The 22,488-nt window shown below is 39.4% G+C and overlaps 1 protein-coding gene across 3 annotated transcripts; it reads right to left on the bottom strand.

Moving 5' to 3' along the window:
- Positions 1-3,409: 3,409 nt before the first annotated feature.
- ZBBX (zinc finger B-box domain containing) lies at positions 3,410-22,185 on the bottom strand. Of its 3 annotated transcripts, none has more exons than XM_027647648.1 (18): positions 21,795-22,185; positions 21,636-21,699; positions 18,750-18,837; positions 18,127-18,240; positions 16,521-16,614; positions 14,825-14,873; positions 14,569-14,678; positions 11,351-11,525; positions 10,464-10,587; positions 9,809-9,939; positions 9,469-9,578; positions 9,040-9,146; positions 8,414-8,445; positions 7,164-7,405; positions 6,119-6,278; positions 5,480-5,629; positions 4,398-4,533; positions 3,410-3,683 (listed from the first exon to the last, which is right to left on the bottom strand). In XM_027647648.1, exons 3-18 carry the CDS (start codon positions 18,815-18,817, stop codon positions 3,611-3,613), a joined length of 1,875 nt encoding a protein of 624 aa, XP_027503449.1. In that variant the 5' UTR covers positions 18,818-18,837; positions 21,636-21,699; positions 21,795-22,185; the 3' UTR covers positions 3,410-3,610. The 3 variants fall into 3 exon arrangements, with proteins under 3 accessions (XP_027503449.1, XP_027503450.1, XP_027503451.1); XM_027647649.1 differs by having other exon boundaries at positions 10,464-10,584; XM_027647650.1 differs by lacking the exons at positions 21,636-21,699; positions 21,795-22,185 and having other exon boundaries at positions 18,127-18,299; positions 18,750-18,839.
- Positions 22,186-22,488: the final 303 nt, after the last annotated feature.

Here is a 22,488-nt window from a genome sequence, read left to right as displayed (position 1 = left end):
GGCCAATTCCTGAAGGATTTGCTGAGGTGTTTTTGTTAGGTTTGGGGTTTTTTTCCCCAGACTTTTTAGTTAAACTGGTATACAGAACCTAATTCTAACCTACCAAGGCTTCACACCTCATTCTGCTGAGTATTTGTTCCTTGGTATCTCTGTTCATTCCTTTGGAAGTCAGCATTTGAAATCCAAAAATTTCTGTTTTACTGAAATCAGTAATAGGGGTTTTTTTTATTATTTTTATGGGTCTTTACATCTCCCAGTATATGGAAAACCAGTTCTGGGCTTTTTTTGAGGCTTCCATTTCTTGTGCTTGTGAACTGATCTCTAATATTAACATAGTTTATTATGTTTCCATCTCCTACCAAAAGCACAGGCCTATTAAACAGCCTAATTAATCCTAATTAAATAGAAAGTCATGGAACACTTCTCTTGACCAAAATAATTTTGAAATGCCCTTGTGCTGATGGCCTGTAATTTGCAGAATTCATTTTTCAAATGAAAAAGACAGATGTCTTTGTCTCTGATGTAAATGGCCTGGATAAATTAAAACTAATTGGGTTTATGTGGTTCTGATAATTGAATGAGATGCATGTAAGCTGTATTATGATGGAGGAAAGAATAACTCTTAATTTTTATAAATGAGGTGCAGCAAATGACAGAATCTTAAAGTCTATTAAAGGGTAAAATCAAACAGTAACACAGAGGGAGGAAGAGCCTTGGAGTGTGTACCAGGGACCTTTAGAACTCCAGTACAAGCAGAGCCAGGAACAGTGTTTTCAGTGGGATTCAATTCTTGCCAGAACTGGTTGAAATGAAAGAGGAAAATCTGATTTTTTTTCCTGTCTCAATTCTCACTGTCCAACCTCAGCACCCCCTTGTGTGCACAGACAACTGCAGATATCACTTCATGTGGTTTATCTGCCTTGGCTGCTTGGATAAGTGACCCTTCCACACAAAAAATAACCAAGTCAGACAGGATCAAGCAGCCAGGCAAATTGCAGCTCATTAAAATATTCCAAGGACTCCCAGGGAAGCGCTTTAGAAGTAAGTGCTCAAGTGGAGTTCCCAGCTGGAAAGTTTGTTTGTATTTTGAGCACAAGGTACATGGATTTTTACACTGCAAATTTGCTCTTTGATGGTCGTGGAAACGTGGCTGTTTGAGCTGAAACAACGACACAGGCACAAATCCCAGCCCAGCACCCTGGACAGGGCCATGTGCTGCTGCTCCACTAGGAACTCTGTGACCCTCCCTCAAACGCACTCAGACACCTTCAGGAAGATGATGGGAAGAGAAGCCTGGGATTTCTAGCTCTTGGAATCATGTGGAATTTGGCTTCTTCCCTTTTGTATCAATGTATAACACACTGAGAGCAGAAAATGGTCACACTGAAAAAGGTAAAACAAAAAAAGATACAAACTGTAGATCTGCCAGACTATTCAAGATGAGGTGTGTTCACATGAACCCCAAAATACTTCAATACATAATGAATGGGATACCCCCTCTCAAAATCCAAACTGATTGCCAAGATAAGTCACAGGATTTATGCTTTGTAAAATCAGATCACTAAAAGTTAATGTACACAAAAAGACAATGTAGACTCACCCTAGAAACTCAAAAAAAAATAAAGTGATCTTTCACTTTCCCCCTCCTTTTTTCCTCTTCTTCTAAATGGACAGAAAATGTAATGTTTCTGTGCAAATCCCTTGACACGTGGGTATAGCTCAGCCACCTCTACAATAGGCACAGGGGGAAATGAAAAAAGAAAAAAAGGAAAAATTAACATAATTTGAACATGGTATTTGCAAAAAGGCAGAAATCATAGAGTGGTTTGGGTTGGAAGGGACCCTAAAGATCATGTGGAGAAGTACATTAAGCCACATTCATAATAATAAGCAGCTTTCAAGACTAGATTTGTTCTATTTGCAACAGAAAACAAGCAATACATATCACAAAACTGCAATTTCTGGTCTTCCACTTAGGATATCAATTCCACCACTACAATCTACGGTGAGGGGAAAAAAAAACCAGCACAAGAAATCTTCAAGCATGTTAAACCCAGGAATATAAACCAAAGATATATTTAAATCACTAATACATTGAAGGAAGCTTATTTTTAGCCCAAATTTTGGTAGAGGTATTATCAGAAGCATTTTTTTTTCTTTTCAGGAAAAAGGGATGGGAAGGGAAAACTTTTCAAATCAGATGTTGAGAGCAGTCAGTGACTTTCTAGTTATGTCAGACAAGTACAAACCCTAAGGAGTCCCCTGCCTGCTGGGGGCTCCAGGAACACTCTGCAGCAGCACCTCCTTCAGTGGTTTTCCAGTTAAAAAGGTTGGGAACAGCATGGAAGCATCAGCCTGCTGTGTGAGGGAAATGAGTGTAACAGGAATATTTGGAAGAGTAACCCAAAGAGAAAGAGGAGGTTACAGCCATGACAGAAAAGCACTGGCCTTAATCTCCAAAGTACAACCCCTGCCTTGGGATTCCATTCTTCCCATTTCTGGCAAAGAACTCCTGTAATAAAACACCAATATACAGTGAACTCTATAAAGAAAACTGAGGTGGAAAATATGCCCTCACCTTAAGGACAAGAAATGAGGCAGGAAATCAAATCAATGGTCTGTTCAGCCCGATGGCTCCACTCAGTGAATTAGGGCTGCTGAAGTAGATTTTCCTGTAAAAGAAATTGTTGAAAAGATGACTGTGCTGTCTAATATCAGTGCAGGGGGGCACAGACAACCCATCAGAGTCCTGTGGTGTGGGCAAAATACAAACCAATATGTGTTTAACTGTCAGAACCCAAATAATGCACTGGAATGTTTCCACTGATATGTCAGTGAAGGGCACCTGCCACCTCTGAACACAGAAAAACAAGATTGAAGCTTCTCTTTCTATGTGAAAATGTCTGTGAACAAGTCACCATGAATTTTAGGCAATTTACCCCTAAATGGGTAAGAATTGTCAGACAAAAGCTTTTAATGAACCCCACTTCCCAACACCATGAGACAGAAATCTTTGTCCCTGCAATTTTTTTATTAAAACTGAGAGAGAGAGAGAGAGGAAGTTTTTAAGGTGCTTTGAAAATCACCTTAAAAACCAGACTGGAGGATATTAATAAAAGGAAAAAGTGTCAGCCACATTCAAACAGAACATGATGAAGGGAAAAAGAACTTTAAAGCTAAGAATGCTGCTGTGCCTGAGTATCCTAAAGACATGTCCAAAAGACACCATTAAGGTAATTTCAAAACTATAATTTCCATAAAACTCCACTAATAATAATCCCTGTTTGGCACCTCTCAGCTTGGCAACATAAAACTGCATTTGGAGACACAAAATTCCATCTGTGGGCAAGAAAACTTTTATTGAATAAAAAAAGATAAAGAATAGAACAATCCTAAAAAAAAAAAAAAGCACAAGACCAGTTTTCTTTTATTCTGTTGTTTCTTCAGACTAATAAAAAAACCCAAAGCAAGATATTTTTAAGGAGTTTTACTGACAACTTCATAAGATAATCCTTAGTAAATAATATCTTGAGCAGCACTCAGAACCTCTTCTGCTTCTTGGTTTATTGTGACACACAAAGATGCAGAGGGAATTGAGTCCTTTCTGTGTTCACTGTAATGCAAGAACCTGCTGCTTATCCTCCAGAATTTCTTCCTCATCCATTTGGCTTTCATCCCAGGCCCTTAAAAGAAACACATCACATTGATTTTCAGCACCTCAACTTGCTCTGCTTTGAGCCTTAGTGACAAATGTTCACATATGTAGAACCAAAAGGTAAAAAATTAGCTTTTGCAGGAGGTTTTGCCAGCACACACGGGGTACAAGCTGCTGTATTCAACTTTTGCCCTCAGTTTTTGTCATAAATCTCTGACTCAGCTAAATTTCCATGGCCTGTAATTAACCTCACAAAGTCTCTCTGACTCCTTCTAGTTCTGAGATCATATAAGAAACCAGTGAGACACAGAACTTTGGGGAACTTCCCTACTTCCAGTCATCTCCTCAGTGTCCAAAATAACAGGTTTATCACAGATAATGGTGGGTTAAAGGTTATTGGTTGACCTGCTCACAACTGCTCTTTTCAAAATACCTTAAAACTAAAGAATTCGGGTGATTTTAAAGAGATTATTTTATAAATCTCAGTGCTAATGCATTAAAAAAACCCACAATCCCAAAATTTATCATTTGGAGTTTCAACAACAAAATAAATCCCTTTATTCTTAATCTGAGTTGCCTGAGAACTGGTTTAGGACACCAAGGTACAACACAGATCATACTGACATTTGTAATAAGCAACAACTAGACCGTTGAGATTGGTTTTATTTCAGTTCTACATGATTTTTGGCATATTGAGCATTTTAAAACATCATAAAAAACACACTCAGTAAGTTTAACCTACCCAAAAATATCAGCTGTATCGTGGTCTTCTAGCTCCAGGTTTTCATGGAAATCTGTAGTATTTCCATAGATGTTCTCCAAGTCTCTGCTGAAGGAGGTTCCATCTTCAGAAGTTGAGATGGAATGATTTTCAGGATCTGAAATGTTTTAGGAACAAATATAAACAAAAAATGCAGGATCTACACTATCAATTTTTAAAAAATCCCAGAGTAGCAACAAAACCTTGCCATTAAATGTCTCAAAACAGCTTCAGCTGATGAAGACTGTCACTACAAAATGATTTTGCTAAAGATTGTGAATTTATAGATGTTAATAAAAAGGTTACAAATATATTGGAAAGTAGCACCTCATACTTCAAAAGCATCTTTCAGAAAATAAATATATATGATTTAAGCATTATGCACAATGCCACAGATTTGGAGGAAGGGAGACATTGTGATTGTGTGCAGAAAGCTTACAACTTTGGTTCCTTCTCTTAATTTAAAATAACATGAATAAAAGATAGACACTTTCAAATACTTTTCTGGGATTCAGAATTGACAGTTTTGATTCCTGCACACAGCATTATTTAAATTAAAATGCCAAACTGGTTGCTTGTGATGAGAGACATAATGTAAACCAGATTTCTTGAGATGGAGACAGCTGAAATTGAGAAAGGTAAAGAAGTGCAGATGTAGTTGTGCATTTCTTGGTCCCTTGTTTCTTTTAGCTCATGTCATAATTACTTCAGTAGCAAAGGAATCCTTTATTAGATCACATCCATATTGCACCAGAGACTGCAAACACACAGTAACACATAAACTTATGCTGAAGAGTTTATTCTCTAAATATTCAAGTTAAGAGGGGAGCAATGGAGTAGAAACAGAAGTAGAAACTAAGCACAATAAAAAGAATTAGTAGTGATAACTGAAAACACATAATTTTTAACTCAAAAGCCCATTTTTATGAAAACAATGCCATTGACAGAAGCCATTGTACCAAAATACATCAGACAAAGACACAAAAATGACCCAAATTCAACAAAGTCCTCACAGACAGTGCCTACATTTTACATAAGAAAAATGACCCTAAGTAGGTCCTTACCTGACCTCCACACCCCCATGTGAGGAGAAATTCTATTTTGAGCCCTGAACACGTTGGAAGGTCTGTTCAACTGCCTTTCCATGACACCTTGAACTACAGAGTCCTCAGCATATTCACTTAAGCTCCTTTCAGAAACCCACTGTCCACCTCCTGAAATTAAAAAATTACCAGAGGAAATTATTGGCAGGTTTTGTGTTAATATGCACTTACTGGTGCTATGTTTGCTGCATTTAATGTGTGTGATGTAAAGAAGCCATGCAATGAATTTTCTACCCATACAGAACACACTGAAAGCTTAATTTCAAGTGATACACTTGAGCAGATTAATAATGTTCACCAACCACTTCACATGTTGTTTCTTATACACCATTAAAAGCAACAGGAACCTCCTGGAGCCAAACTGTCATGGAATAGAAATAATTATATAAATCTATATCAATCTATGGCACTGGATTGATCTAATTTACCTCAAGGTAGCAAGTTTATTTTATCCTTCCACAACTCCAGTGTGTGCTGGCGTGACTTAACCCTGAATGACTTCCAGAAGGAAACTGGATGGAAGTTACATGGAGAGAAGGATGTCTTACAGCAACAGGGATAAATAGTGTATTTTTGAGGGTTTTATTCACATACCAATACCTGGAAAAGGGAGGCTACTGTCCCTAGGGCTGGAGGCAGCACACAGGGAAGGAGGTGCTGCCAGAATTCCTTGTCTGGGGTTTGCACCTGCACCAAAGAAACCTTCGAGTCCCCGATACCACGTGGCAACAGATTTGTGTCTTCTGGCTACATCCTGCAGCTTGAATAAAACACAGAGACAGCAGAGACAGGAAAGGAAAGAGGAAAACTTCACAAGTTGTCCTTGCAAGTTTAGATTAATAAAATGCTCATTTTATAGGACTTGGAATGATTTTGGCAGCCTGCTGTAATTCATATGGATGATGTTTTTGTACAAGATACGCCTTAAAATCCTAAAAAACTTCTCATGTTGTGAGAGTTTGAGTCTGTTCTTTCACTGGGGACATGAAAAGCAGTTTTTCTTTGGTTTCACTTTTGTGTACCTCAGTGAGAGTAAGCACTGTTTAACAATGACTCCAAATCTATGTCCCAACCTTTTCTAGGATTTTTTGCTTTTAATTTTACTGTCAACCAAAGAACATGTGAGGAACTTAAGTCAGATAAGAGTATCTACAATTTTTGGTCATTGAGCAGAGAGGTGAAGTAACCTCAATTTTAACATGGTAAGAGCTGCTTCTCCCCAACACTGTCTTTTTTTTTCCTGTCTGAGATCAGACTGTTCTTTCTTTTGCTTTTTTTAGCACTAACAGAAATTTGGCAATATAAAGTAGGAAGCAGAGAGACCCTCATCCCCTACATATGTGGCAGGCAGAAACAATTGATATAGTAATTGGAGCTGGATCAGAGGTTGGACTTGATGATCTTGGAGGTCTTTTCCAACCCAATCTATTCTATGATTCTATGATTCTATAACCCTTTAACTAAAACTTTACTCTTATGGGGTGGAGTTTCTAGAGGAGAACATGCTAAAGTGGTCAAGTATTGCAAGGCAACCACACAACCATCCCCACCTCTCAGCTGATTCAGGAACATGGTCTGGTGCCTCCTGCTAAAGGACATTAAGCAACATCATTTATCTACTTAACATTTAGACATCATAACTTACTGGTGAAGATTCCTTAATGACAGGCAAGCCCAAACTGTGACTGTTACAGACACTGCCCAGTTCTTGTGACTCTTTCCTGATTTCCTGCAGTTCTGTCTCAAGGTGTTTGTTGTTCTTTAGTTCAGTAGGGTTGGAGATCTCCTCCAGTGCTTCCCAGAAGCCCAGAGACCTCCCAGTCTCTGGTTTAATACTCTCCTTTTGCACTGCATTTCCTTCCAGAGGACTGCAGACAACCATTTTTTCTACAATCATAAAAATAGGGGGGTTTTTTTAACAGAAATATGAATTATAACCTTCAAGTCCACCGTGTTTTCTTCATGACCTTCAAATGTGAAACCTCCATTAAAGAACTCCAATAGCAGTAATTTCATAAAAACATCTTTAAAAGCAGTATAATGGTTTGGAATCCATCCTATCAGGCTGTGAATGATTCTGCAAGCTGTATTTCTCTGTTTATACAACACACAGGCATTTTATTTTTTACCCTGTGCCCACAAAAGCACAGAAAACACATCTCATTAGTCAGCTCTTGTTTGGTTTTTTCCCCCTATTTGAAGAGTTAAACGAGCAGTTTCTTGAACTCAACACAAAGAGAACAAGTGCCAGGTCTTGAAGTGCTGGAGCAAATGTTTGGGACTTGCAAGAACAAGAAATTAATAACCCTTACACTCTAAGTTATTTCTTAATATTAAAAAAGTGACTGGTTTTTTACATAGTTTTAGGACACGGAGTAAGATCTGTGGGACTCCTCAAGAGTGCCACAAAACAAAGCTGTCAGATTTTCACAGTGATTTCCCTGACATGCAACTGGATTACTTAAATACCAATGATGATCTTTCATGCAGAACAGGTAATCATTTATACAGTTTCTCAACCTAGCTACATAAAAGTTTTTTATACATCAAAAGCACACATGCTATAAATTAGATTTAATACAGATAAACTGACTTGAAGATGACCTGCTTTATAATAGGTTTATTTTCAGTATTCAACTCATATTAGGTTGGTTTCTCCCTCAAATACAAGCTCAGAGAAGCAAGATTTCTGTCACAGTGATACACATCATTTCAAAATTGCTCTCAGAGCCCATCAAATTGCAATCAAGGGACCTGAGAGCTCAGAGAAGGGCACATAATTTAATGTTAATTATTTTTCAGACAACCATCATAGTTGACTCCCACATCTTACATGAGAATGATAAACTGTACACATTTAGGTCTATTGTACAAATAATAACTTTCCAAATTTACCTTGAGAAATTTCTTGAGAAGAAACAGGATTTCTGTCAAAAGGAAAAAGGTAAAAAACACTGAGTGTCAGCTGTGGAAGTTAAATGACAAGAAGACTTTCTCATACACTTTCTCTTGGCCAAAGGTCTGGTCTGCAACTGCTGAACAGCTTTGAAAGGGAAGGAGAAAAGACCAGAAGAATAAAATATAGCAAATTGCACATGTGTCATTAATTGTGAGGACTCTTATTTTTGTCTGGAATTACAAAGTTAGTCAAGTGAGAACATCTTAAAAGAGCACAACACTGCGTAATGACAGATTTTGTATGTGAGTTCCTGTTTCTGCTGAGGCTGGAGCTTAGAAAAGAGAAATTCTACCTGGAATTCATGGCAAGCACATGGAAAGAACTGTATCTTACATGGGTTGACATTGGAGTGATCAAAGGAACCAAATGAAGACTTTTCAAAGTGATGCCTCTCCAATTAAAGGCAATTAATATTCTGTAGTGGCTTTAAAACAATGTATCAATGACTCATAAAAGTGTGACTGACTGCAAAGAAAAGCTCCCTTTTCTTAGGGGTGTAACTAAACCAGAAGATGGGATTATTTCCTTTTTCTCTTCCACAGAATCTCTGCATTCCTGATACCTTCCACACTGCTCCAGAGCTTCAGTTTTTCCTTGCTGGTTCATTCCCTCAGCCCCAGTTTCCACCACCAAATAGTTGGATGATTCTTCCAACTCTGTGTTGTGAGACTAAATAAAAAAAACAAAAAACATCCATATTCAGCAATGGATTAAAATTTAAAGAAAAAGTCAAGTAACTCAAGTGATTAAAAGCTTAAAGACTTCATCTTTGTATAATTTCTACATGGTGCAGGTCCCTGGACAGAACAGGAAAAAATACAGGGAACTTTTGGAAAGATAAATTTTCCACATTTGTATGGAAAAGATAAACCCATATTTTTTTCATACTGCAAATTATTTATTAAAGTCCTTTAAATATTTAACTTGTCAAGATTTTAAAAAATCACTTCAGATGACTGAAGATTCAGGAATTCCTTTATTACACACTTACATCATCAAGGAACTCAATTTTCAGAGAGGACTCTGACTCTGGATTTTCAGAAGTGGTGTTGGATTCTTCCACTTTAAAAAGAGATGCCCATAATCTCTTCACCTCTTCAACTATGAAATATAATTAATTTCATGTATTTATTTTTTTCCTGTTTCAATTACACTTATAAAAATGCAAACTTTTATTTATGTTAAAGTACCACAAATTCCTCCTTTCATTATTGTTACTTTAAGCAGAACCCTCCCAAGTGTATAGCTGTTCAGCAATCAGAGCAAAATAAATTGCAAAAAAAAAAAAAAATAATTATTATTTAGATTCAACAAACAGAAATTTATTACACCTGAAAAGTCATCCACATCATTATCATCATCTCCTTCTCCTCCTCCTCCAGTCACAGCCTGATGGACACTCAGGGTTTGCACAGGCTTTAAATCTTCCATGCAACTGTCAGGAATTTGATCAACAGGAGTTCTGAAAAAGGAGAAGAAATCAATCTTAAAAAGTCATAATTACATTATATATATAGAATATCATAGTCCTTAAAATAGAAAAAAAAAAAAAAAGGAAAAACCCCACCCCACTATTTACTCCAGCTGTATTAACAGCTAATTATTCCTAATTTCCCTGAGATGACCTTGCACCTCAGTGAGTAACAAAATAACCCTGCAACATTTCTAAAGGCATCCTGATGCTTGTTCTTCCCTTTGTCTATAAAACTCCTGTAGCAAATGCCCCAGAAAATCAAGCAACCAAATATCATTATCAGTCTTCAAACTCTACAGTAAACTGAGAGCAAAGAGAATCCCTCCAAATACTCCCCCTGCAGTAATTCTGAACCATTAAACCATCAAGTCAGGCTATGATGGTTATTTTATTCAAATAAAGCACTCTGTATACACTCCCCTTAACTCTTGATAATGTATCTAATATGTTAGAAGTTTCAAGGGGATTTTTGTTAGTGCTCTGAAGTATTTCTGAGCTTTTCCTTTCAATACCTTCTGTATTTCTTAAGTAAGAGTTTCTCCATGTAGCTCAGGCCATCCTTCTTGAATTCCACTTGGACAGGTTCCTCCAGAACAGTAACACTGGTCTGGACCTCACAAATTCCCACAGATTCTATTAGAATTATTAAAAAAAAAAATAAATACAGATGTTCAAGTTTATAAACTTGTTATTTACCTACATTATTCTTGAATGAACAACATACTGGTAGTCTATCCCTCACTGAGCCTTTGCATAATCCCAAAATTTAAATGGCCAGCAGATAAAAATCCCACCATATCACAGGAAAGGAAAAAAAAAAAGTTAGTACAATATTATTTTGTACAAAAAATACAGAGAGAACAAACACCATCCACAGACTGGAGGAACAAGACCAGCTTGCAGAAATCTAATCAGACAAGAGGATTTTTTTCCCCATTTTTCCATGCATACTTCAGCTGATTGCAGCTGTTCATTGGGACAAAGAAATATTAAGAGCCTGTGGAAGGCAAGCAAGAAATGTACTTTGATAGAACACACAAAATCCTGAGCTTTGCACATTCCCTGCCTCAGTTAAAAGCTGGGACTTTCTGCTTGAGCACTGCAGTTCATATTAAAGTGTCATGTGAGAAACAATGAGGAAGGGACATGAGCTGAAGAATCTGGCCAATGCCACAGCTGAGTACAAAACCAGGGATAAACATTAACCTGCATGTTATTAAGATAAAAAAAAAAACCTTCAGAGGTTGTTGTTATTGATAAAGGAACACAGAGAGAAAAACTGAGAAAAAACCACTTATTATTCTAACAGAAGATCTCCCTTCACCAATCAAAAATCTGCCAACTCACCCAACTGGCTCTTAATGTATTTAAAATGCAATTAAAACAGAACAAATCCTACCTGATGGCACCTCACTGGCTGGCACTTGTTCCCTGTTATCACTATTTCCCTTCCTCCATTGAAGCAAAGCTTCCTGGAAAGACTTTGCAGATTCTTCCTCGTTATATGAGCCATTCAGCAATAATCCTTCATCCTCATTTTCAGGGCCTGTACAGGTTGATTCTGAGGGTGGTTCCTAAATCAGTTCCATGACATAATTAACAAAGCACTGGTGATGACAATTCTCTCCCCAGTAATGTTTTTAGTGTCCCCTGTGGAAATGCAACACTCAGTTCCCTGGGCTCAGCCAAACTACCCTGGAATTCAAGATCACTCAGGTTTTATGTGCTCTTGCTCACAACTAAATTGGAACATTCTGTCAAGAGCTAAATAAGAAAAACTAAGAAATCTGCATAAGCAGACACACAAAAAACCCCCCACTTTTAAATGCTTCTAATAGCAGAGAGCAGTGGCCATGGATAGCCCACATCCTATACACAGGATATACAGCCATGGAGAGCTCACATCCCATGGACAGGAGAGATTAAATGAAGCATTTTATGCACCACATCTCATTTAAACTAATTTATGAGCTATGTACTTTATTAATGAAGTTCTACTCATTGAAGCTTCACAGCAGACAGGAGCACATCTGTAGAGGTCAATAAGAGGAAAATGATCCAAAGGAGTAACTGGAACACCAGCTCATACATTAAAAAAGCAGCTCAGAGAAGTCCAAACTTTAAAGAACTAGATGAGACTGACTGAAAACAGCTACAAAAGGAGAATAACAAGTATTACACTGGGATTTTGCTGATTTGCAACCTTCATTAGAACAAATAAAACTACTGTGGAGAGTTTTGATGACCAACTCTTGAACGATTATCAAGCAAAACCAAGAGATACTTTATGTTCCTCCACACAGAGACCAGAAGGAAAGACCCTTTGTCTATACAATCTCAAAGCAGAGCACAAGTTCTTACCACAAAAGCAGCAAAGGGACAGGCAGAGAGGGCAATGAGAAAGAGCCAGAGAAGCCTCTACAGAAGCAGAACGTGCTCACACCACATCTCTATGCCAGGATCGACCCAGCGACTCTGCAGCTGCTGGTTGCACATTAAACGGTCCCTGTGAGTCACCCTGAGCCTGCAGACACACGAACCACCCTACAAAGCTGTTCCCTGTTTTCTTTCCCACTTCCCTCCGATCCTCGCGCTGCAAGGCGGGATGGGCACGGCTCAGAGTTTTCTGTGTGAATCCCTGTTCCTGGGGTTCCTGGGATCGGCAAGAAGCACCCGAAAGAAGGCAGGCCCTTCACCTAACGCGGGGCGAGCAAATCCTCGCTCCATTCGTCATGAAAGAAAGCATTTCCAGCCCAATTTATCCCCGGGAGGTGGGAGCGCTCCCGGATCCCGGTGCTGCAGCCGCAGCCGCGCTCGGGGCGTCCTGCGGGGCCGCAGCTCCGCCTGGCGAACATCCCTGGAACTGCAGCCCCGCTCCCGGCAGCGCCCCATGGAAACCCCCCGGGAAAAACCTGTTGCCGTGGGATTGAGGTGCTGAAAAAAAATCTCCAGAGCAGTAAATTAGGGGTGAGATAAGAAAGGGTTTATTTGCCAAGGCTGAGATGTTACAAGACGCGAGCCCCTGTGCCCGAGAGGTTACATTTTATAATACCATCCATCCAATCCCAGATGTGTCCACCCCCTGAAAATGGGTCTGGGGTGCATTTCAGGACCACCTACTTCATCACCTTCACCATCATCAGAGCACAAAGGGTACAGAGTTACCTAATTCTTGACCATATTCTGTGGTTTAGGCCCTGATATGCTGTTCTGTCAACTGTCTAGGCCTTGCCTTGATAAAAGACTAAACATTTCTGTTAGATTTGGGGCTATGAGTGATATAGGGAGGATAGAATGGGGTAAGAGGGTTAAGGAATGTATAAACAAGGGTACTGGAGAAAGGGAAAGGGACAAGGGACAAAGAAGAGAGGGTTTCTGCTTTTAAAACCTACTTATAAAACTTACAAGTCTTACAAATATTAGAAAAATAAAAAATCATTAGGGGCTTAAAGCATCAACCAAACCGCGCGCTTGGGGATTACCCAGTAACTACTTGGGGTATTTACTCATTTTTGGGTGAGCAGTAATGAAATTGAGGAGAGGGCATGAAAAGGAAAAAAAAAAAGAATTAAAGCAGCAAAATCCCGCTGGCTCTGATGGCAGGAATTTCAAATCCACAGGAACCTTTTTTTGGTAAGGAAAGCCATTAAAAGACACACACAAAGTAACTGTTCCATCTGGTTTGAGTGTTAGCAGCTCCAACGGGTTTAATTTGCCATAAAAGCAATGGAAATAAATCAGAGCATGACCCCACAGGCCAGGGAGGGGGAATCTTTCTAAGGGAGGTGATACTTTTTATTTTCTTATTGAAGAGTGGAACTATTCTATTAACAAAAGTTACTTCAAAAATCAAATAGTATGAAGCAACACCACACTTTGGAGGCCAGGTTTCTTATTTATACTTTCTGAAAGGCAAAATTTATTAAATATAAATCACCTTATAGTCGATAACAATAATTTCCACTCTAATATAGCAAGTGCCAGCTTGGAAAGCAGCCACAGTTCAGCACGTGCTCTGGTCCTTATCAAAGTATTTAAAGCTACAAAATATTCATGGGCCACTCAATTCTGCCCTATTTGCCTGTAACCATATGACTTATTTTAATCACAGGGGGGTGTTCTTTACTTAGGTAAGAATCTTCTTCGGTCACGTTCACATGCTGTGCAAATTAATAAAAATACAGTTTAAAGGAATTCTTTAGCTGTTGCCAGTTAAAGAACTGGTCACAGTTGTGGTAATAAAATCATTTGTTTCCCTGCATTCAGGGAGATCAGTGCATAAAACCTCCCTTATGGGCAATAAACAGTTATCACAGAGACAAAGCCTATGTGGGTATCACCAATGTATTTTAGGAAACAGATGAGAAAAACTCTTACTATGATTTCAATTCCAGAAAAAGAAGATAATTAACTAATGTAGGATCAAATTAATCTCAAATGTTTAAGTAGTGTTCTCCTCTTTTGAAGTTGCTGCATGGTCACTTTGTCACCTCAGCCTGGACAAACCCAAGGCAATTCATTTTACAACATATAACAATGTATAATAAATGTTTGTCTCCATACTGCTACAAAAAACTTATATGCATATTATTGTGTTGCTGGAGAGCATTCACTTACCAGCAGCACACTCTTAATTTCAGCTGGTCCACATGCAACCCTCTCCACTTCAGAGTTCTTATGTGCTACAGCATTTTCCATTTCAGGCTTAAATTGTTCCTTCACTGGCTCTGGAAAAAAACAAACAATTAAAAAAACAACCTAATCCAGTATTCCAGTCTCTGATTTCTTTATGGCTTAATTGCAGCAACCTCCAAGAATAGATAAGCTACCAGAAAATCACGAAATTTTATTTAGTTAAGAAAGATGTCTTTACCTTGAATCTGGTCTTTGAGTATTTGCAACTTCACTTTTCCTGAAGAAACCTATATGGAAGAACATATACACATATATTTAAGATGTTAATGAAAATAAATGAGTAACTTTTGATAGAATAGAATGAAAATGTTGCTGGTACTAGGAAAGCAGCCAGGCATGTATATGAAGAGAAAACTCCACGTATTGCTCGTGACAGCCCTGAAGGCTGGGACCATTTTCCCTCCCCAGCCATGAAATGATGTTATGTCCTTGTTTGCCCAGCCAGGAATGTTCTCCAGAACATTCCATAACTGTAGAACTTGCATAACCACAGTGACCTAAACTCAGATGTCAACCAGTGATGTCCTCTGCACATACAACCTGCACTCACACCTACCCCTGTTTGAGGGGGGAGGTCTCAGCCTGTTTTCACTCTGCTTCTCCTCATGACCCATCCATGATTCAGCATCCCAATAATTAATGATTTTCATCACTGCTCCTCACTTTTTCCCTGCAGAGTCCACACTGAATCCTCACTGGCCCTCACTCACCCCTTGCTTTAATTTTACCCTTCAGAACATTCTGCCCCATCTCAGCCATCAGAGTTGAAATCTGAAGTCTTTTGAAGCAGCAACAGCTTTGAGTTACTCAGAGAAGGGGAAAGAGAAGGAGGTGGGCTAAAGAAAACCTTTTCATTTTATTGGAATTGAGTGTGTTGGCTGAGAGGACCTTCTTGCCAAACTCCTGCTGCTTCAAAAGGCTTCAAACAGCAACTGTGACGGCTCAGTCTGAAGTTGTCATTGTCTGGTTTTCTCTCCAGACTTATCCAAGCTTTGTTTCAGCCAGTTCCAAGTGGTCTGTGTTAATTAACAGCTCTCATTTCAACCCAGCACACACAGCATGGCTGCCAGAAAAAAAAACAGGAGAGAAAACTTTCTTTTCAAGTCCCACTCAGGCCAATTTGTGCCTCTGCAGACACATCCGTGCCTGCTAAAGCAAAGGGGAAGCAGCTCTAAGCTGAATTAGTTTGGATTTCAGGATCCCCTACAGATTTTTCACAGAACAAGCGAAGAACATAAGCTCTGTTATCACAACTGGGATTTTACCAGCACTTGTGAACATTATTTGCTGACAGACACACCTAATACCTGCTTCCATGATGTACACAGCCTCAAGGACAAGAGCCTAAGCCATTAAAATACACTTATTTCACTAAAGAATGAAATATTAAGACCAGCTTATTACAGTTGGAAGTGATAACACTCCCTAAAAGGTTCAGTCTTCAGCTACTTACAAATTTGACCAGCTTTTACCATTCCCAAATGTCTGCTTTACCTTGAATATTTTTTAAGAGTGTCAGCAAAACTGTCCTTGCCTATTCCAAAAGGGAATAAGGGAAAATACCCTACCGAGTGAATATTAAAAAGAAATCACATTTTTCAATTCTTACAATATTAAACCTGTAGAAGCAATGATAATTTGCTGCCTATCACAATTAAAAACACAACAGATCACCCAACAGAACTTGATGTTCCTCCAGCTCAAAGGGAACCATAAGCTTGGCATGGAAAATAAACAATGAGGGATTTTACTCAGAAGGTGCTTAACCTCTTATTATTTTTATAGTATTTAAAATTCCCATGTTCTGCAGCATAAATCTAATTCTAAACCCTGCTTTGTTTTAAATAGCTTTACTTGCAAATGTACTTTAATACCTTTTTCCAGTTTTCTTTACTTTGTGACAAAACTCGGGGTTGGATGGTCATTGGTCCTGCCTGTCCAGATTTCCAGTGATAAGAACTTAATTTCCTATGAACCAAGAGCAAGAAAAAACTCAAAAATTATGTCTTCTGTAAGCAAGAGAAACATACAGGTTTTCCTTCAGGTTTTTAAATATGAACAGAGCATCACAAAAATAAAATACTTCTCTAGAGGATAATCAATTCCCCAAAACACAAACACCTCCTCCACATTGCACCCTGCTTCCCATCTACTTTAACAGCAGTAAATATATCAAATGTATAAGAAAGAACTGATTTTGAAATTGGTCTAAGCTTTTAAATGTAAGGAAATCCCAGGTTGGTTTTAGAATAATAAAAACAGCAGTACACCTTAGATAAGTCTTCATTGTCCCAACTTACTCCAGGGCTTTCATCCAGCACTGCTAAAATGCAGCACCTTTTAATAAGTCAGGAACAAACACCTACAATTTCAGTGATAAATCAATTTAGATTTGATTGCTATGATGAACATGGAAGATGGAGGGGGTGAATTTAAGAGTAAGGGAGATTAAACTGTGACTTTCAGCTTTAGGACACTGCAGAACACAATGCTGTGGAATAGTGAGCAAGGATTCAAATGTAAAACCTGCTCTGTTTTACAGAAAAACAAACATAGGGCAAAACAAACAAAACCAAACAAAACAAAGAGTAAGGAGAACAGAGGAGGGAAGAGGGATGAAGGCCAGGCTGGATGGAGCTTGGAGCAACCTGGTCTAGTGGAAGGTATCCCTGACCATGGTAGGGGGCTGGAACTAGAAGATCTTTCAGGTCCTTTCCAACCCAAACCATTCCATGATTCCCACTGCTCCTGTCATGTGAGCTCACCATGACACCACGATCAGGATCTGCAGGTCCAAGGACATGAGAACAATATGGGAGGCCAAGTGCCACACATTATCTGGAAATCTGCCTCACCAGCCCAGGGAAACACTGCCAGAGCTGCAAACTGAGCAGCACCAAGGCTCCAAGGTATCCAAGGCTTTTGCATCTCCAGTGACACAGCACATCAGGCAGGAACACAAAGAAATGGAAGCAGATGTTGCAGGGATTTGCCAACATTCAGAGTGAGTCAGAGAGATTTAAACTTCCACCCCAGCATTTGCTTCATTCCATTGTGCTTCCTTTCCAAGCCTTGTTTCCCATCATACAGGAGATGCAGCTCTGAAGCTACACAGGCACATGAAAAACGGGATCAAAGCAATGTTAAGAACAGAATCCTCCTGAGAAACTGCAGAAATAAGACTAAAACAGTGCAAGAGAAACTACTCTCTGTCTCCTGCTTTAAAATTAAGAGGACAAATCCAGTCAGAGAGCAGAAAAGGGAGAGGGGAAAAAAGGGGGAAAAAGGGATCAAATGTCACATGTGACTTTAAAAGTAACAAAGCCATAGGGAAGCAAGTTTATCATTGGGAAGAGAAATTGGAGAGACTGAACACTTTTGTGAATCCCAAACTTTGCAGGACAACCCATCTGGGGCAGGGGAAGGTGTGGAGGGAGCATCTCACTGGATTCCATTTTTCCATACAGAAATTCCACCTACTTTCTCTCTTCTTTTTCTCTGCTCATGTTTGACTGGAGTTGCCGCAATTTCTTCTCCATCTCTCTGTTTTCTGTCTCCAACTGCTCTTTCTCCAGCTGCAATTCTCTGACGGTTCTGGAGGAGTTAAAGCAGCAAAATATTCATCAGAAATTATAGGAAAGCGAGTGAGGCACCTGAAGAAGTTTAAAGCAGCAAAAAAAAAAAAAAAATAAATCACTTTTCTATCTCCCATCAAGACTGGAAACAGTTCTGGAAAAGGGGCGTGACAGTGACAGGGCTACTCCAAAATGAGCTTTAGAGTGGCCAACACAAAAGTCATACAACTGTGTGCTCAGAAAGGTTTGTTGTTTAATTATATTAAAATCAACCATCCCAGTGACTTTTTTAGTATATTTTGTATTACACATTAGATATACAGAGTTATAAAACCTTTAACTCAAGCAGAAAATAGATTAAAGCCTATGAAAAGGTCAAGGATAAAAGCATAGGGAAAATGCTAGAAAAGAAACACATCATGATTCCTATTGCTGTGGCACAAATAAGTTCTTCTATTAATGTTGCATTAAAAGTTATTAAAAGTTAACACAACACATCTCAATCCCAATCAGACAGAATGCACTTACTTTGTTTTTAATCTCACTGAGGTTCCAGTTTTTGAGCCTGGGAGTATCACAAAATCATTGATATTCATGATACCCTGTATAACTTCTTCTGAAAAAGAGAATTTCAATAATCTACAGTCAGAAACCTGTTGAAATGGGAATTTGATTGAAATTAAAACAGTAAAAAACTCATTAAACATCCAAAAATATTCACATATAGGTGAGAAAAATGAAGCACAGAACTTGTTTATATGAAGTACCAATAAAATCCTAGAGCAACTCTAAATTGAATTTAACTGGAAAAAAAATCCCTACCTTTTTATTACTTTTATGATACCAGGGAAAAGATTTTCTTGTCTTTCACTTGGGCAATTCCCTAAAGTTCAATGCAAGCAGTTTAATATTAAATAAAACAATAAAACTGAACGAGACCCATAGAAGGCACAAAGAAGGAGAAAATTGTACCAATGGCTATGAAGTCAAAGTACCTCAACTGCCTTGGGAAGATAAATTCCTTCTGTCATGTACAAATTGATACAAAGGAATACAATAACTCCCAGAGCAGAGTTACTCTCTACTCTCAAGATTTTAAGACAATGATATTTCAAATACATTTTTTTCCCACATTGTAAAACACTCTCCCAAAAAGCAAGTTCATCCAGCACAGATGAACAGTCCAAACTGGTGCCACAGAACCTGAAACAATGACATTTCACTGCTGACACAAGGTGTGCACCAAATATGTTTCTTCTTGTGTCAGAAAAAACCAAACCACCCAATCCTAACATCACGGCAAAACAATTGTTCTTTTATTACCTTCTAAGGTAAAACAAGGTTTTATTAACTTTGAATAGAAGAAAGTTCCTCTCTGGCAAATGTGTGCTAGCAGGACTAGTGCAGCTGGACAGAAGGAGGGAACACTTGGTTTGAGGCAGCCCAAAGGATATTTAATAGTGAAAAAAAAAAAAAAGGGGGGGGGGCAAAGAAGAAAGAGGTAAAAAATAGTGTAAAAAAAAAAAAAAAAAAGAGGCCAGCTTAGCAAGCTGATGGGGGGAAAGTAGTTAACTCACATAAATTGTATTCTTTTATTAACTTTAAACATTTGCTTACAGTGGAATATTTTAAAGAGGTAAGTTAGAAGTTGTGATAATAGCAGAGTTAAATATCAGAGGTATTGTGTGACAATATCAGAGATAAAAGGCCCTCTTTTTTTCAGGAACACTGTAATACTGGGTGGAAAAAAAAAGTCTCAAGTTGAAAGTAACAGGGGATAGACATGAATTTATTTAACAGCTATTAGAGTATAAGCTTATTTTTTTAAGAACAGCTGTTAAACACTGAGATTGTAAAAGTCAAACAATTAAACAAACCTCATGGGGAAATAGCTTGTAAGACATCCTGAAGTATCCATGAGATAGGTGCTCAGGACTGACAGGGAAGTCCAGCAAAGGCAACCCCAAACTCCTCAGAAACAGGTTAATAATTTAAATACAGACAGGAGTTCCTTTTTTCCTGTCTGCTTTTTGTTTAATGAATCCTTTTTTGCTCACTAATAGATAACACAATTTGCCGGTGAGGCAAACAGTAAAACAACTCATCAACATAAATAAATCAAGCATTAATTAGCCACATCCTTTCTGCCTGCTCTTCTATACACCCTGTACTCAATTTTCATCATTCTAGCAGGTTCCTCTGTGCTAATGGATATAGAGTGCCACTGAACAAAACAAACAGTGGTGTTTTGGCTAAATGACATTTAACTTTAAAGCCTGCATAGCTAAATGAACCCAAATTCCACACACCCTGTATCTCAGCTTAGCTCACGTTTCTTCCTAATCAATTTAAAGACGGGTTTATAACTCAAAGACAGTTGAAGATGGCTGCAGTTTATTTCAAACTGCAAGAGTTTAACTAGAGCAGACTAAATTCCAACAGCTTTCTCACATCAATAAACCCATAAAATCCAAAGGGATACTACTGTATATGTAATAGCTCACATCCAATTATTGTAACCATGAACACGGATTTCATGCTACACTGAGTCCTATCCACTTACCAATAATTCAAACCTAACTCTTTCCTTTGAAGAAGAATTCTAAGTGTAATAAAGAATTTGTCTGTCATTGCTCCCCACCCATTTGCTGTTAATTACAACAACTGAGAGGTTCAGACTTGTGGTTCTTCCAAACATTTAATGTTTCGCTAACTAGTTAAAATAAAATAAAATAAAATAAAAAGGAAAAAGAATTATATTAAAGAAAAAAAAAGAAAGAAAAAAAACCCCACCAATCAAACTTTGATTGCCTTGGTTATCTGCCAGTCTAAATCCAGCAGTCAGGTATGCCAATGGAATCTCAGTCTCTCAGGATAAATAAATATCCTCCGTGCCCCAATATCTGTGACACCAACCAGTACAAAAGCTTTTTAAATCAATTATTCATTTCTATGTCTAATGCCATACAACATGCACAAAGTCAGACCACGAAACTCAGATTAGAACAGGTAAAGGACACTTTCCCTAAGTTATCTTCCCACAGTTTGAAATTTCACCCCACTTTGGAAAGACGTATTATCTTGACGACTGTGAAAAGCCAACACCTATTTCCAGGAGTGGTGAATCTTCACTGCTTAACCAAGAACTCTGGTTTGAACTTGTATTTTAAAAAACTTCAAACACAGAAGACGTGAGAACGGTCTCCGTGTCTCCAAGCAGCCTACTAAAAAAGAAAAAAAACACATTACCGAGTATGTTTCTGGAGATAAATGCCTCCTTATCCACATTGTACAGCTACAGTAAGTGCTCTGTGAGCTGCAGTGCTCTGCCCAGAGGAAGCAGAGCAGGGGGAGCAGCAGGTGGGGCTATAAATAATAAATTTATTGAATAAACGGAGCAGAGTCACTACTTGCCTTTAAAGCTTCTCCCAAGCTCTAGTGTGTGCAGAACAGTCGGTCCGGGCGGAAAACTTCAGCTCTAGGGAAACAGAGAGAGTGCACAGGGGCAGGCAGAAAATCAAGACCTAAAAGCCCTGCAGCAAAGCGGTGGGGTTGGGGTTTTTGTTTCGTTACCGAGGCTCAGTTTTCCGAGACTGATGAAAGGTGGGAAGGGCAGGGAAGAAGTGAAGTGCCCAGAACTGTAACCTAAGACTACAGAGCCGTGAGGGGGGGAATGAAGAGCAGCGAGGCTGGGGGGAACACAAATTCCAGCTGTGGGCGGGCAGGGCACTCCCGGGCACAATCCGGGGGCACTTCCACCTGTCCCAGGCGCTCCCTCAGCCCTTGGTGGGGGCGGCAGCGCCGGGGCGGGACGCGCTGGCTGAGAGTCCCCTAAGGGGAACCGCCAGGACCCCCCCGCTGGCGCTGAGGGCTCAGCCCCGCGGGGTTGGTCCCCGTCCTGATCCCGATCCCGGTCCCGATCCCGGTCCCGATCCCAGGCCCGGCCCCGCGGCCGCCGCCGTTGCCATGGGCACCGCGTGCCGCGGGAGAGCCCATTCGGCGCCGCGGGGGTGGGACACGGGAGAGACTATTCCGTGCGGGGCTGAGGGGAGCGGCCACCGCCGCCCTGTGGGACCGCAGCGAGCCCCTCGGTGCTGTGCCCGCATTCAGCTAAACGTGTGGACTCGTGGGATTGTCAGGGTTGGAAGAGACCCTTAAGATCATCCAGTCCAACCATCCACCCAGCACCCCCACTGTAACCCCTAAAGCGTGTCACCCAGCGCCAGATCCAGCTCCTCAGGGACACCCCCAGGGATGGTGACTCCAG

The sequence above is a fragment of the Corapipo altera genome, unplaced genomic scaffold, assembly GCF_003945725.1.
Source record: "Corapipo altera isolate COAL_440 unplaced genomic scaffold, ASM394572v1 113, whole genome shotgun sequence".
Classification (NCBI taxonomy): Eukaryota; Metazoa; Chordata; class Aves; order Passeriformes; family Pipridae; genus Corapipo; species Corapipo altera.
The sequence above is the reverse complement of the archived record's forward strand: the minus strand, read 5'-3'. Positions and strand labels throughout refer to the sequence as shown.